At 48.2% G+C, this 15938-nt stretch overlaps 5 protein-coding genes across 5 annotated transcripts; 2 read left to right on the top strand and 3 right to left on the bottom strand.

The window, feature by feature from the left end:
• Nucleotides 1–12: 12 nt before the first annotated feature.
• On the bottom strand, nucleotides 13–3493 carry FSUBG_7035 (1-acyldihydroxyacetone-phosphate reductase; the record flags this gene model as incomplete). Its single annotated transcript, XM_036685297.1, has 5 exons — nucleotides 13–422; nucleotides 1208–1686; nucleotides 2246–2283; nucleotides 2629–2916; nucleotides 3053–3493. 5 exons carry the CDS (start codon nucleotides 3491–3493, stop codon nucleotides 13–15), a joined length of 1656 nt encoding a protein of 551 aa, XP_036537475.1.
• Nucleotides 3494–6073: 2580 nt separating this feature from the next.
• FSUBG_7034 (metapyrocatechase 2) lies at nucleotides 6074–7138 on the top strand (the record flags this gene model as incomplete). The annotated part of the gene is made up of 2 exons (XM_036685296.1): nucleotides 6074–6551; nucleotides 6603–7138. The coding sequence occupies 2 exons, from the start codon at nucleotides 6074–6076 to the stop codon at nucleotides 7136–7138; spliced, it is 1014 nt and encodes a 337-aa protein (XP_036537474.1).
• Nucleotides 7139–7360: 222 nt separating this feature from the next.
• FSUBG_7033 (uncharacterized protein) lies at nucleotides 7361–8981 on the bottom strand (the record flags this gene model as incomplete). Its single annotated transcript, XM_036685295.1, has 3 exons — nucleotides 7361–8317; nucleotides 8376–8842; nucleotides 8927–8981. The coding sequence occupies 3 exons, from the start codon at nucleotides 8979–8981 to the stop codon at nucleotides 7361–7363; spliced, it is 1479 nt and encodes a 492-aa protein (XP_036537473.1).
• Nucleotides 8982–10273: 1292 nt separating this feature from the next.
• FSUBG_7032 (glycoside hydrolase family 31) lies at nucleotides 10274–12754 on the bottom strand (the record flags this gene model as incomplete). Its single annotated transcript, XM_036685294.1, has 3 exons — nucleotides 10274–11794; nucleotides 11850–12019; nucleotides 12073–12754. 3 exons carry the CDS (start codon nucleotides 12752–12754, stop codon nucleotides 10274–10276), a joined length of 2373 nt encoding a protein of 790 aa, XP_036537472.1.
• Nucleotides 12755–13389: 635 nt separating this feature from the next.
• On the top strand, nucleotides 13390–15713 carry FSUBG_7031 (pectin lyase; the record flags this gene model as incomplete). Its single annotated transcript, XM_036685293.1, has 4 exons — nucleotides 13390–13438; nucleotides 13654–14364; nucleotides 14426–15536; nucleotides 15590–15713. The coding sequence occupies 4 exons, from the start codon at nucleotides 13390–13392 to the stop codon at nucleotides 15711–15713; spliced, it is 1995 nt and encodes a 664-aa protein (XP_036537471.1).
• Between the last annotated feature and the right edge of the window lie 225 nt (nucleotides 15714–15938).

Here is a 15938-nt window from a genome sequence, read left to right as displayed (position 1 = left end):
TCCGGAAACATATCATTTTGCTGTACCCATAATCATCTCGGCAATCTGCTCTCCCGTCAGATCATCAAAGTCATCCCTCCAGATTCCACGAGCGGCTAGGGCTTTGTTGGTCCAGTCAGCGCAAACCTTCTCCTGCTCCTCGGGATCGTCTTGTGTTCCAAGAAAGACCAGCCTGCGACATGCACGCCGGTAAGCGGAGGCGGATGTCTTTGGGATACCGAATTTGGATGTGAACTGGTCGACTATCCCGTTCGGCGTGGCATATTTGAGTTGGCTATAATCGCTGTAACCAGCTTGCATAAGCAGAGAAGCTGTTTTGGGTGTGATGGTCAGCTTCTGTTGCAGTACTGCCTGAGCTGTAGTCATCTTGTGGTCGTGAATGCTGGATCGAGTGCTATGTGAGATGGGTACAGGGGAAAGCACTATGTCGCAAAAGAAGGTCAAATGCAATAGTAATGGAATAGGCTGATGCGATCATTTATCTATAGACTGAACGGAGAGTTAGAGGCGACAATCTATATTTGAGAGAGCTCTAAGACGGTGATTGTAGGTGAGGAGTTGTTCACGGTCAGATATTATCTTGTGCTTCGACTTTTGATTAGCACACTCACGCTAAAAGCGCCACAGTTTTATCGCAAATGCGTCTCGCTTGGGAGAATAAGTGGGGGAGAACTAGACCGACCTAGGCCATCTTGGACATGGGTCAATACACAGGTAAGAAGGCAAAGGGATTATGTTTAGAGCGCATAATAGTAGCTAATGTAGTTACTCAAGGTGCTATACAAATAATCTAACCTTCTTCAAGCATTCTGCTCTGCCCTGCTTGTAACTATAGGCAGGCGCCACAGTGATTGGGATTGTCAACAAGTCAGGCCTAACAGACTGCCTTCTGGCCCATACCCTTGACTATGCCAGTATTGTTGTAGGTAGCAATGGAGTATGCTCAACCATGACGTCCCAGGCACGGCCGACCGGCTCTGAGCGCTCAGACTGTCTTGCTGCAGGCGCTATATGCAAGCCAGGTATCAGCTGCCAGCTCGCCGGTGGCGTGATATGGCCACCCTCACATATCATGGACGCTAAATACAAGCAAAACAATTGACAATTGTTGTTGTAAACATTGTAGTCTGGCACCATTGTCGCGATCACCTCTTCGGCTGTACTGAGGTTAACATGCAGGTCCTTGGGGTATTGTAAGACTGCTTACCGGCCTGTCGAATAGCTTCATCGTTAAAGGTAGTTTTCCCAATCCAGAAAGGCTTCTGCCATGCACCAAGGGCTGTTTGATCTGATGTCTTGCCATTGTTGTATATGACCTTGAGATCCCTATCGCCACCCAGCTCGTGATAGTACTCTCCAACAATGACGGCCCAATGATGGGTTGGATCTGGAGCCGGGTTTTGGGAAATCAATGAAGGCGACACAGACACTTGATGGCTTATCGCACTGCCAATGAGCTTGCTGAGCACCCCTCCCACTGGGTGAGATCCAAGATGGACATCGCGAAGCGGCCCATGCTTATCTGGTGTTGCATGAGGAACCACGTTTTCCTGTTTCCCAAGAACGCCCAGCATCTCCAGTGAAGTTTTAAGACCCTGGAGAGGGAAAACTCCTCCGTTAGAGTGGTCCGTCAGAGCATGAGCCGGGGACACAGTGGTGCCAACGGCTTGCTGAAGGTGCGCCCAGCTGATTATTCATTAACAAACGCTCAACTTTCAAGATGAAAATGACCTTACATTTCGCCCAGTACCATATTTGTCTTTGGTGTTTATGTTTCTTTGGTGTTTTTGCGAGCCGGTTTGTGATGCTAGTGGAAGAGCAGGGAGAGTGAAACAGGGCGTCGTTGTAAGGTCTAAATAGTCTTTCAATGTGGGGATGGAAGATGAGGTAATATTGATTCTGGACATGAAATGGAACGCAATCAACGGTCTTATCCGAAGCTATGTAAATTGTGGCTAGCTAGATACTATTCCGGGCACCTTAGCTGTTCAATCCTTTGCCTATTGCCTGCAAGAATCGTACGACATACAGTCCGTAACCGTAAGGTTAAGGTGACGCGCGTATTACATATTGCTTTTGGCCAATGTTATGCTCAATTCTCTCGACTGTCAGGTTACATGGATTCCTAAAGCTGAATATTTAGTGTTATGCTAGCCTATTTTAGACGATACTATCAATAGTCTGGTCGCTAGTGTATGCCTTGAGCTGTTTTTGGAGGCCCTTGAATTAACCGAGGGAGGCCTACCGGTCGAACTTTACGCCGTACAGTCTGTGCCCCAGCACCTGTCGTACAAAGCGTAGATTGGTCACAATAAGCATTCCAGCTTTGATCAAAAGGATGCTTAACTCTCCAATCAAAGCCAGCGGTCAGGTTAACCTTATTAACCTACCTAAATCGTGCAGTGGGTTTAATCTGACTAATCAAAGATGGCTGTGATGCTCACAGCGCAATAGCATCTCTCTCAGTGATCCGTAACAATAGTAGCCGCAGGCATTCATCCAAACCCAGCACCCTACCGATCTTTTAGCTTAAGATCCGACACAAGATGTAATTTAAAGGATGTAAAGAGGGTAAACTCCTAGCAATCACGTTAGCGGTCAGCTATGGTGTGTAAAAAGCTCACATACTACTAGCCATATGGGAAAGAATGTCACCATGAATCGCAATATTCGAGCCCGATGACCTTCCCATATCTCCCGCTTGTATTTCTTGCCAAGGACTTGGCGTACAACGACACGAGCATATTCGTCTGCGGGCATGCCATTCTTGTTTCCTCCGTTCTTAACAGACTCAACGGTGCTTTTAATAGGTCGGTACAGAGAGTCTTCGGAGATGTGAACACCGTCTCGGAGGATGTTGCTGCGAACATATCCAGTAACGACCTCTATGACCTCGATAGACAAAGGCCTCAAGTCCTAGGCTCAATGGTGAGAATGAAACTTAAATGGGATATTCCAAGTTGTAAATGGACGTATGGAAACTAACCACTCGAAGAGTCTTTGTATACTGGCTAAGAGCTGCCTTGGAGGCGTTATACACTGACTGTCATACAACAGGAACGTCGCGCGTAACACTTCCAATTTGAACAATTCGTGGCCGAGGAGCCTTTCGCAAAAGTGGGATAAAGAGCTGGCACATATGCATAACAGCTACAACATTGACGGCGAAAAGCTTCGCGACTTCGCTGACGTCAATATCCGTAGCTGGTGACGCGTAGTGCATCCCTGCATTGTTGATCAGTATGTCCAGGCGTCCTTGGGTGTATTTGTTGACCGAGTCTCTAAGCCCTTCGAGGCTTGTCGAGTCACTAAGCTGAAGAGGGAGTGCAATGAGGTTTGCATGTTGTCTTGCCAGGCTGTCTAAGGATTCGATACGTTTGGCAGTAGCGAATACAGTATAGCTGTTCTTAGCAAGGGCAATGGCAAGTTGCTCGCCAATGCCACTGTTGCAGCCAGTGACGAGCGCAAATGGCGGTGCGTATGAGGCAGTCATAGTAAGATTACCACGGGTGCGTGAGAAAGCGTGATTGTATTGTTCACTATCTTATATACCATGCAAGATTGGGGCTCATGAGGTGAAGTTGCGCCTCGGTTGAGAGCTTGCCCCTGGGTTTCTGCAGCGAGTTTCATAGATACCGAGGCTAAAGTTTTATGGATCACGAGGCACGGGATCACGGTCAAGTACGAGTCTCCGATTGACTCTCGTCTTGGTGTCCGACAAACCCGACTTCTGCTCTAATCGTAGATCCTCCGACGCTAACTATACGAGCCTTTGGCCCCACCCTGGAGGATATGCAGGGTGTGTTTCAGAAAATGGATCAGGGTAGCAAAGAGAGATCTTTCTTCTCCCTTGCTTGCGGGATGTCCGTAACCCCTATTCAGCATAGCCTTTCTCGCAGCTATCTCATTTTGTAATCCTCTTCCGCGGATAGCCAATTCAGGCACCTGTACGATAAATGGGGTCCACGGGATATCATGCTGAGTACGGGTATCAGTCATATAACCTTGGGCTGTTAACTTTTGTGGGGACACGGGGACACCGTTTTGTGAGACACGGAATTTGAAAGCCACAGAGAAGCAAGGATAAGCGAGGGCGAATAACATGTATAGAGTGACAGCGACGTCATTCTGGGCCCAGAACCTCAAAGATATGTGATTAAAATATGAGAATATGGAGATATTAAATTACTAAGGTATCAATATGTAAGCAATATTAGTTATGTAGTACTATACTTTTCATGCACAATCGGTATAGAGGACTTTTCAGAATATAGCTAAAGTTTTCTATAAACAGCCTTGGTGAGAATTAACTTTATAGCAAGATGGGCAAAGCGCTGTTCTATACATTTGCAGTATATGCATGGAGAAATAAATAACTTATTATCTCGCATCAACCTGAAACCACCAAAAAGCAGGTACAGCTGAAAGACTAGAGTGGCAATCAAAACTTATCTGTGGCTGAGACAAGGCGGCCAATCAACAAACGACTCTACCGTGTTTCTGATCTTAGCTGCTACTCCCCACTACCCAGACTTTGAGACGAGGTCTAGGTGGTCAAAACCTTCCAGTGCGAGGCCACAAGAGCTCAGAGCCTGGACCTCGACTGTAATGGCTGAGGTATTGACCTAGAATCGAAGAGGGCATTTATGGTTCGGAAGCTCTAAATCCGACTGTAATGTAGGGTCAGGCTCTGATTATATAGATAATAGGCTACAGCCTCGTTCTGAGAAGATGACAACAAGCTTCCAAATCCTCAAATCGGTCCATTACTTGAATCTTCAATTGAAAGCATTTTATTCTGATTCCATCAAGTCATATAACGCTTGCTATTCGTCAATAAGTCGCATACTAGCGTATAAACCCACCAGAGACCTGCATCTTTTGCACCTTCACAGATCAGAGATCTCGATCGCTTGCATGATGCCGCAGATGTCCATACGCAGCACTGGTCCCTTTCTAGGTGCCCGCCGATGGAGGGACTCGTTCCACTGTTCATGCTGCCAGAAGAGGAGCAGCCACGCGGCAGAGTCATCTGTCACATTACCCAGCCATTCTTCCTCACCGACAAACTCTGCAGCAACAACACGCAGCAGCTCTCCTCATCGACAGGGCTCTCTTCCTGGGTACTCGCGCCCAATTGCCCAGGCTCCCTCAAGGCTATATGATCGGCAATACCTTGCCACACATGATGTCAACCCTTCGCCTCCCCAAACACATTGCACAGGGCTTGCTAGTGAGGTGCCTTTACGGAGCGAGCCTACTGCTTATGACCGCCGCGACGTGGAATGCCGTAGCTATGCAAATTCAGATGATTGTCCTTCTCTGGAGCCAGCAATTCCTACACCACCAGCCAAGTCGCGGTGGTCTTATTCTGCCGCTAGCATACAGAGCGCAGATGCCCCGCCGCTGGACGAAAGCTCTGAGACCTTCACCGAAAGGTCCGACTTGGCAGACGACAATGAAAGCGTCATGATCATGGAAACATATCGAATATCATGCAAAACAGCAGTGTCGACACCTACCCTTGTCGAAATTATCAACACACATGAAACTCATTCTCGTTATGAAGATATATGTGCAGATGCCAATAGATTATGTTACAAGAAAGCAGATAAGAGATATGGTATGATATTCTCAGATATGGAAATTGGGAGTCTATATACATTGGCACTCTTGTAGATATTCTAGTTATTGTAAATAAATTACTCTAAAAAGAAGTATTACTCCGATTGACTTTACCCTATCGTAAGCCGAGCCTGGCTTATTTTAGCTGGTTAGTGGTAGATCCTCCGAGGCTTACTTAGGTTCCTCCGAAGTGAGCAGCAGTGTAAGTGGGTCACGGAGGGACTCTAGAGAGGCGCCAACGTTGTCCCCGCTGCCGTTGATTGCTACCCTAGGTTCCAGACACAAGAGACTTACCCCAACAGGTTCTATAAAAGCCATTGATCAACAAACACCACAGTCTGTAGCATAATGGTGAAAGCTCGTCTTTCGACATTCTACTATGTCGCTGGCATTAAAAATCGCATTAAGTGTCCTCACCAAACTGCCCAGGTGCTTACGAGAAGCCATCATGCCTGACATGCGCATCCCCACAATCACCAACGACCCCTCCAAGGTCCAACTGTCCCGCATTGCCCACGTCTACTTCGAACACCCTGACCTGGACAAATTCGACAAGTTCGCAAACGACTTTGGCTTTGTCAAAGAAGCTCAGATTGGAGATTCCATTTACTACCGCGGCTATGGCATAGACCCGTTTGTCTATGTTGCGACTAAAAGTAAAGATGGAAAGCAGAGATTCCTTGGACCAGCTTTTGTAGCTGCTTCCGAGGAGGAATTTGAGGGGGCAGCTGCTCTTGAGGGCGCTGAGAGAGTCTCTATTGAGCATGCGCCTGGTGGAGGGAAGATGATCAAGTTTAGTCGTCAGGATAATACTTTCTTTCTTGTTGTATATGGCCAAGAGGAGAGAAAGACTGACTCGGAAGAACCTACTGCAACACATGAGCAGCAGGGACCGTACAACAAACCGTTCACGAAGCCAAGACGAGGTAAGCAATACACGCTTGTTTCCTTATACTCTCACATACTGACTTTCCCAGGAAAGTACCAGCGCTATCATCCTGGCCCAGCACTCGTCCATAAGCTCGGCCACTTTGGGTACGTCGTGCCAGACTTTGATAACGAGCTAGCATGGTACACAACCAACTTCAATTTCGTCCCTTCAGATATTCTGTACCACTGGGATTTCTCCAATATGGACGTGCTCACATTTATGCACCTGGACCTTGGCGATGAGTATTCCGATCATCACTGCTTCTTCATGCAGCGAGCTAAGCCTCACGTCAAGAAGATATACTGTCATCATACCTCGTTCGAAGTAGCAGACTTTGATACTCAGCTGCTTGGACATGAGTATCTGGCTAGCAAAGGCTGGAAGAGCGTCTGGGGTGTTGGACGACATGTTTTGGGCTGTCAGATCTTTGATTACTGGGCTGACCCTAGTGGCTTCAAGATTGAGCATTATGCTGATGGCGATGTTGTCGATCGCGCAACGGGGACCAACAGGGATGTCGTTGGCCCATTTTCTGTTTGGGGTCCTGAAGTACCTAAGAACTTCAGAGATAAAATCGTTTGATGGTCAGAACGGAACAAGACCAGTGGAATTGGTTGGAATCATATTTTACCTAGTGTTAATATTATTAGGTTAAAATATCTGAAAACAGGTAGCTATGTATTAAAAATGAAATAGTGATTTAGTAACACTACTGGCTAGCTTACCCCGGTTGCTTTGCTCCTCAAGCGACTGAGATTCGAGAGCTTACTGAAGATGTAAAGTTAATGTAACTTTGAACTTCACCTAGGCATTCTCGACTGTCTGTGCCCGGGACTGGTCTTCGGCCTTCCTATCGAATCGCTCATCCATATGAACACTGACAAAAACATCGCCAAACACCTCGCTGATTTCTTCCAGAGACTTCCCCATTGTTTCAGGTAGAAAGAAGAAAACCATGCCAAGCGTGAAAAGATTCATGGCGATGAAGAAGAAGTAGTAGCGCCAGCCAACATTGCTAAGTGCTGTCGGGGAGGCCTGGGCAAGCACTACCTGAATGACAAACGACCAGAAGGTAGAGATGGCACCCCCGAAAGCGCGGATCTGGGTGGGAAAGATCTCAGCCGTGTACACTGGCGCGCCCGAGTTCCACGAGAGTGAAAACAAGATACCGAAGGAAATAAGGAAAAAGATACCAAAGCCATTTGCCACCGTGTTGCTGCTACCGCCATACACAGCAACCAGTGCCATCACTATAGCGATGTCGATGGCCATAGCAGCGGATCCAACCATGAAGAGAGTGCGACGTCGAACCCTGTCAATGATCCAGACTAGACAGAAAATGTTTGCCAGTGGGCCAGTGGCACCCCAGACACCGGCGAGAAGAAGGACGAGATGTCCGTGGATGCCCAGAGACTTGTACATGATGGTCTGGTAATAGTTGATAGCGGAAATTCCACAGATCTGCTGCCCAATCTGGACACCACAGCCGAGTAGCAGACGCTTGCGGTACGACGGTTTGGTGACCATCACCTTCAAAGTTGACTCCTCATTTTCACGTTCCCATTGGATTTGATCCCGCATCTGTGTCAGTTCTCTCTGCAGCATTTCATCGTCATTGCCAGTCCTAAGCCGCTTAAGCACGATCTCAGCTTCGTCCAGCTTCCCACGCTCGATCAAAAAACGCGGAGATTCAGGTATGGTGAAAGACAGACCCAGTAGTAACAAAGCCCAAAATACCTGGAGGCCAACAGGAAAGCGAAACTGTAACGTGCCCGTCCTCAGTAGGAGTCAAAGGAGGAGAATAGTAGGGAGAACTTACAGTGAACTGCCCGGTCGAGTAAGATACACCATATCCAATCCAGTTTGAAGTCATGTATCCGAACCCGACAAATTGGGAATGCAAGCCAGTAAAGAGGCCCCGCTGGGTATGAGGAGCGATCTCGGATAAGAACATGGGGATGGCGAAGTAAATGATACCAATTGCAAGCCCCGCAATGAGGCGGCCAATTATAAGCATGGTGGTGTTCACAGCAGCCGTCTGAAGAGCAGTACCAATGGCTGCGACCACGGCGCCGATCCGGATCGTACCGCGGCGACCGTACTTGTTACCAATCGGGCCAGAGAGTAAAGCACCCACGGCGCCACCAGCGGTATACACAGATATAATGCCGCCCAGCATCGAGGAGCTGGGGTGAAATTTATCCTCGAAATAGGTCTGAGCGAGAGCCGTGCCGAAGATTCCCGAATCATATCCCCAGAGCAGGGAACCAATTCCGACTGCGAAAGCTATTGAACAAGAACACATAGGTAGTTAGTATCGTACATGTAACCGTTATCTGCATAACAGGGATGGGAATAACGCCGGCTTACCACACCAATAGCTATAGCCTGATGGCTTGGAATGAGTGGCAGCAAGCGTAGCCATGTTGATAATCGTTGAGTAGCGTTCTTCTGGAAGAGTATAGAATAAGAAGCTTAGATGATGATACTTTACACAAGTTGGTAGGCAGATAAGCTCATATATAGTGACTAACACGACGAGACACGGAAGAGCAGAAGTCTAGACTTTGCTTGCCGCCAAGGCTGCTGGCCTGACAAGTGTACGAATTGAGTTTCGAACTATTGATCATTTGTTAATTAACCGTCGGATTTTTACAGCCTTGGTGTCTCTCACTCTGGCTTCCGAGTTTGCCGTGCTCTCAGCTGATTCTTTAGAGTTTAAGCCGGGTAACCCTTAAGATCTACACCACCCTGAACTTTAATTTAGGCTAAAGGTCAATGTCCAAGAAAAGACAGTGACAGAACGTGGGGTAGCTTGGGTCTGGGGATTAACTCGTTTTTCTTAACTACCCTGGGTATAGTTTCCCCGAGATACGAAATTCCATACCTACTGCTACGCCGATAGAACTTGCAGGGGGCCAATGTCAAAGGTCAATGCTAAAACACTAATGCCGCTTAGAGGTTAGTCGCATACCATGCGGGGTAAGCCATCCAGACCAAATTGTGGAGATTTACACTACTTTCATACCAGGACGTCATCGTGAAATCCTCTAGGTACAAGCTTGAATCAGGAGAAGAAAGTAACGCTTGGACATTCATCACCTGCGTTCATAGCCTAGAGCTTAACATCTTAGGCGGCAGTTACCCCCATAGGTACTCCATAAGAGGGCTTAGTGGAAGCGGACTAGAGTTGAGTATGGGGTTTCGAAACAGCCTGAGAGCTATGGTATTGCATTTTGGCTATTGAGACTGGGTAAAACATTGTCGCCTAAGGGATATATGATATTTCTAGTCTTACTGGTAATATTGCAAGTGACAGTATGGAGTATTAGAACTCATTTAGCCTTAATGCCAACTTTAGTATACTCCTAAGTTAATCGCTCTCTACCATGCTGACTTACTATTACACTAACTATTCATCTTAGCATCTGATAAAGTAATAGATATACTGTTATATGAGTAATTAGAGCATAGCATGCTAGGTACGTCTTTACAAAAGCCCTAAACTATGCCCAAAGTCAAGTCCTGCAAGCTGCACATTGTAAGCCATACGCGAAGAAGCGTGTACTGTTTGGACATGGGGCGGGCACCAGGCATTCCAATACAGTATCTCAAAGGGAGGAGAAAGCGAAAGTAATGAGATTGCGATTGCTAAGAAATAATCCACCCTGTCGCTGGCCTGGGAGCCCAAGTTTGCTAATCTAAAGCGCTATTCTATCACAAGTGAGAATCGGGTCCAAGGACAAGCACCTTTGGTGCGCCACCAGCCCCCTCAGTGTCTATCTGGGGGTCGCCTTGCCCAGAAACTGAGATCTTCAGGACACTATCAATTGTGCCTACAGCAGATGCCGAGGGAACAGGCACCTCCAATGCCACGTCCGCTGGCAACTTACCAATTGCAAGAGCTGTTAAATGACTGGGCCAGTCGTAATCGGGACGATCACCTGTTCCTAACAAGATGGCGTGGCCTTCCCGAACCAGCACAGGAAGGTGAAAATTGTCAAACGTTTCGCTAATCCATGCTGGACCAACACGCGCCTTTCCGTCAAGAAGGCCAATCCAAGTTCCATGAGGTACGTAATACTCGACAGTCCCTTTGTCGTTGAAAATGGGCGCCACAAGGAGACTGCTGCCAAACATGTACTGTTCGTCGAGGGCCGCACATGTTTTGTCTTCGGGGAACTCGATGACCATGGCCCGCAGCATCGGGAGCCCCCTATTGCAGCAATCGATGGCTTGGGAGAATATGTACGGCATCAGAGTATTTTTCAATCGTGAAAACTTGGCCAGCACTCGGATGGACTCTTCGTCTACTAGCCACGGTACTCGATAAGTGTGGGAGCCATGGAGGCGAGAGTGTGATGACAAAAGCCCGAACTGCACCCATCGCTTGTAGATGCTGGGGTCAGGGATGTCCGTGGACAAGCCTTGGGCGATGAAACCGGCTATGTCGTGCGACCAGAACGGAAAGCCTGACATGCCGAGGGACAGACCTCCTCGCAGTGACTGGATCATACCTGACCAGGTCGACTCACAGTCTCCTCCCCAATGAACTGGGAAACACTGTCCTCCGGCTGTTGCAGCTCGGGCAAAGACAGCTGCCTCGTTCACGCCACGCTCTTCACATATAGCGTCAAACACAGTCTGATTGTACAGGAGAGCATAATAGTTGTGTCCTTGTCGGGGATCCATGCCGTTATGATACTGCACGTTCTCCCACGGGATGCGCTCACCGAAATCAGTCTTGAACGTATCAACTCCCAGCTTAAGAAGCACTTTCAAGTGATCCTTGTACCACTGGACGGCGGCAGGATTGGTGAAGTCTACTACAGCCATTCCAGCTTGCCAGTTGTCACCTTGCCAGACAGTATCATCGAGGCGCTTGATCAGGTAGTTCTGTTCCATTGCCTCGTCGAAGACTTCGGATTCTTGCGCGATGTATGGATTGATCCATACACACACCTTCAGACCCCGCCGGTGAAGGTTTCCTAGGAAGTTCTGAGCGTCAGGAAATTTGACTGGGTCAAACTTGAAGCTTGTCCAAGTGTATTCGCGCATCCAGAAACAGTCAAAGTGAAACACGGACAGAGGTATGCCGTGTTCCGCCATCTCATCGAGCTGCTGAGTAACAGTCTCTTCACTGTAATCGGTAATGAACGACGTGGAGAGGTAGAGGCCGAAGGACCATGCTGGGGGTAGGGCCGGATGCCCCGTCAGGGTGGCATATCGTTTAAGAATCTATGCTCAAATCAGTTATGTCTCTTGATCTCGGGATTATGCAATTGTGACTTACATCCTTCGGTGTTGGGCCGTGTATGACGAACCATCTAATCTCTTCACCCTGGATAGAAGTCTGGATCTTGGCTAGTCTTTCGGTCTGGATTTCAAGCGACAAAACATCCGAATGGTCAAAGAAAACCCCATAACCTCGATTCGTCCAAAAGAATGGTATGTTCTTGTACGCTGAGACATCTGGTCAGCAAAAATTTAGTAGGGGCCGAGATTGGATGACGAACTGTGTGGTGTGCACGTTCCAGCATCCTCATTCCATAGATCAATGCTTTGCCCATTCTTACTAAGTGGCCCGAATCGCTCTCCAAGACCGTACACAAGCTCGCCTACTTGTAGATCGAAAGAAACGGACATGTAGGGCTTCGCACTTGCTCCCGGCTGGGGACGGTAATACGGATCGGCAATCTTTGTACTGGCTTCCAACGGGATCGGCGCATGTTGGTTTGGTGGACCGACAATATATTGTAGACCTTGATAGCCTATACGGGCCACCTTTGTCCCCCCAGCCGTCGATTGGAAGTCCAGGCAGAAGTTGGAGGCTGCGTGGTCCAGGACAACCTGCACGTCACCGCTCGAGAGCGTTGAGCAACCACTATCGTTCCCAACGGCGACATCCAAGGAATCTAACGGTGTCTTGCCTCGGGGAAACAGCTTGAAACGGGGTTCGGTGGATTTGTTCATGCCCTTGAAGTGTGTCGCGACACATGAGATAATGCCAGGTCCAGCCGCTGACATGCTCAAGGTGATCGTCGGGCGGTTGAGAGTATTTCCACGGTGGGCAACATGGCGAGTGGCGCACAGCGCTTTGATGGAACCAGGTTCAGGTTGAGTCACGCGTGCCACCTCGGTTGCACTGTAGATGAGGGTGTCTCGGCGGTCTTCCCAGATGCCGTGAGTGAACTTCATCTTGAGAAGCAGAGCTGAGCACAAAACGGTACCTAGTTGGTAAGAGAAGACCACTTTCACTCACTATGAGAGCAAGGGATGCAAGACAGATATGGTGGTGCAACCACGATGACTAAGGAGTCGCGGATAAACTACTAAATAATGCGAAATAAACCGACGGGATATTTCTCAATTAGTCAGTTAAATGTCTTTCCCTTCTCCACACAGAGTCTTTCTGTATGACTGGCTTGCTGTATACTCTGTAAGTGCAAAGTTACTATGAGCGATTTAGGCTAAATATTACCTTTAGCCAAATAGTGTCATTTATTTAGCAAATGAATGAGAATCTGTCTGATGCCGACGTCGGACGAGTCGGCTTTTTCCGAAAATTCCAAAGGGTAACCAATACACGGCAAGACCCTGCTTGAGTAGCTTGCATTTGATCCACCTACCTATTGTAGCCTATCTTGTTCTAGTTCTGGCGACCATGGAATCACGAGTTACTCATTTTAGTTGTGGCGTTTGTGGACGGATATGATATTAGGTTCTAACCACGCGGGGTCCGAGACTCCCACCAATAGATACCTCTACACGACTGGAGACCCAAGTCTAGCCTTGTCATCCGGCTTTTCGTGGTCATGGGCTTTGCTTTGACAATGACAGAATCTCAACCATGCCCGAGTGAGCCCCCTCCTCGTATACTCGGTATGCTTGGCCACCGAGCGTGACAAACAAAGTGGATAAAAACCAGCGATTGTGCAGTATCATATATACCAATAACTTCTATACATTTCACAAGCAAAGTACTCTTACCAAAATTTTCTTGTTCCTGGAACCCAAGATGTAATTCAATCTCTTTCTCTTCTTCCCGCTTCTGCTCGGCGTGGAAGCTGCTCAAAGCTTTTATGTGTCACCAACAGGTAAAGACACTGCACCGGGCACTATATCCGCTCCTTTTGCGACCCTCGGTCAAGCACAGAAGGCAGTGAGGAAAGTCAATCGTCAATTGGCAAGTGACCTGACCGTTCACGTCGCGGCAGGCACTTACTACCTTGATAAGCCTCTCACCTTCACATCGTCAGACTCTGGTTCCAACGGACACCGCATCATCTGGGAGGCGGAAACCACCAACGGCGGCGTCAATCTCTCTGGTGGCATCCGCCTCAAAGGCTGGACTCTGGCGAATGCATCTATGAGCATCTGGACGGCAAAAGTCCCTAAAGGCTTGCGCTCTAGACATCTGTATGTTTACCAGAAGCATGCCCAACGGGCCCGACAGTCGCTGGACCGTAAGGCCCTGTCAGTCGGTACCAACGGATACGAAATCTCCAGCAACAGCAGCGCGAGTTTCCTCCTTACTACCAAGGGGATAGAGGCTGGAGAGATACGAGGCATCAATTCCTTTACAGACCGTTACATTCCAATCGACCATGTTGACGGCTCAACGCTTGTGATGGCGTCTCCCGCATTCCAAAACAACATCATGGGTTGGGACACAATTAAACAGCCTTTTGCGGACAAAGGCTTCTATGTCGAGAATGTTCTCGCTTTCTTGGACGAGGACAGGGAGTATTTCCTGGATTCAAATGCTGGCAAGATTTACTACAAACCTGATGCTGGCACCAAGCCGAGTGATCACTATATCGTCTTGGGCAAATTGGAGCAGCTGCCGATTGTGGCCGGTACTTATAGCGCACCCGTCCGCGCTATCACGTTCCAAGGATTCAACTATATGCACACCACCTGGAACCTACCGTCTACGGACCTCGGTTACGCCGACCAACAAACATGGAGGATTTATTGGTCTCAACAAAACTTACTCAGAGTTTGAGGCCTCGCGTCCCTTCTGGTATCAAGTACATGGATCCGTTCAAGTTAGCGCAGCGTCTGACATCAAATTCACCAATGGTAGCATGGCTGCCATCATGGGCGGCTTTGGCATCGGGAATGATGCTAACGCTCATGTTAGCGGTGTAGGCCTGGGCACATCAAACATCGAGATCAGCGGCATGTACTTCACTCAAACTGGCGCGAATTCCATCACAGTTGGAGGCATTATGGCAGATGCACACCACCCTTCTGATCCGCGCATGCTGAACCAGAAGATTCTTGTGACAGAAAACATCCTCAAAGACACTGCTCAGACTATTACTTCTGCTGCTGGAATTCTAGTCACATACACAACCGGGACAGAGGTTTCTTCCAACGATCTATCGACACTGCCATATAGTGGTATTGCTTGGGGCTATGGCTGGGGCACTAATGATAAAGGTGGTGTTCCTGAGTACCAGACTCGGGGCCTTTACAATTACCAGCCAGTTTACGACACACCGACTGTGATGAAGCAAGGTCTTATTGCGCAAAACCTTATCCATGATTTTGGACGCATGCATACAGACTTGGCTGGCATTTACACACTTTCGGCGAGTCCCGATACCTATATCACTGGTAATTGCATTTTTACCGATACGGATCAGTCCAGTGGAACAGGTTGGTTCTTTTCTATTGCCCCAGATGCTCTTTTTCTTGTTGCTCTTCGTTTCTTCTTCCTTTTCTTTGACACGCCGATACATTCCAAGTATGTTTCTGGGAACCTATTGCTGACTTTTCTCTGCGTAGCCTACTACAACGACGAAGGCTCTCGAGATTACCAAATCCAAAATTCAGTCGTGAATGTCAAGGGAAATGGCTATGGTGGCGGTTCAGGCGGCGGGTATTGGTGGCAGCCAAACGAGAGAGACAATTACACGACTGGCAACATCACCGTTTCTAATGTCGCCGTTGCTTCTCCTGGTCCACTTCAGTTGGATGATGGTGACCAATTTGGCATCACGTCTACAACATAACGAATTACAGCTCTCTCGAAGATCTTCAAGCTCCTTACGATGATATTCTGCAACAAGCCGGCATCCCCCCTTCACAGCGATCAGCTCGACCGGTCAGCTTCACGTATCCCCCTTCGAGCAGCTTAGCAGTATGAAGTCACAGAGTATGAGCCCTAATGACAACCAATTAATCCAGGGCTCATCTCACTCTTTGGTGGAAGGACTGCAAGTACAACTGGAGGAGGTAGGTAACTTATAGCAAGTATAAACGTACATAGATAGCCAGCCTGGTTGAAGAATCGTCACTCAGCCAAAGGTAGTTTCTGTAGCAGTTTAGCCAATCAATCAACCGTTCCTGTCAAATCTGGGGTAGCTCGCTT

This window comes from Fusarium subglutinans, assembly GCF_013396075.1.
Source record: "Fusarium subglutinans strain NRRL 66333 chromosome Unknown NRRL66333_c0000084, whole genome shotgun sequence".
Lineage (NCBI taxonomy): Eukaryota > Fungi > Ascomycota > Sordariomycetes > Hypocreales > Nectriaceae > Fusarium > Fusarium subglutinans.
Note: the sequence above shows the minus strand (reverse complement) of the source record. Positions and strands in the feature narration are given on the sequence as shown.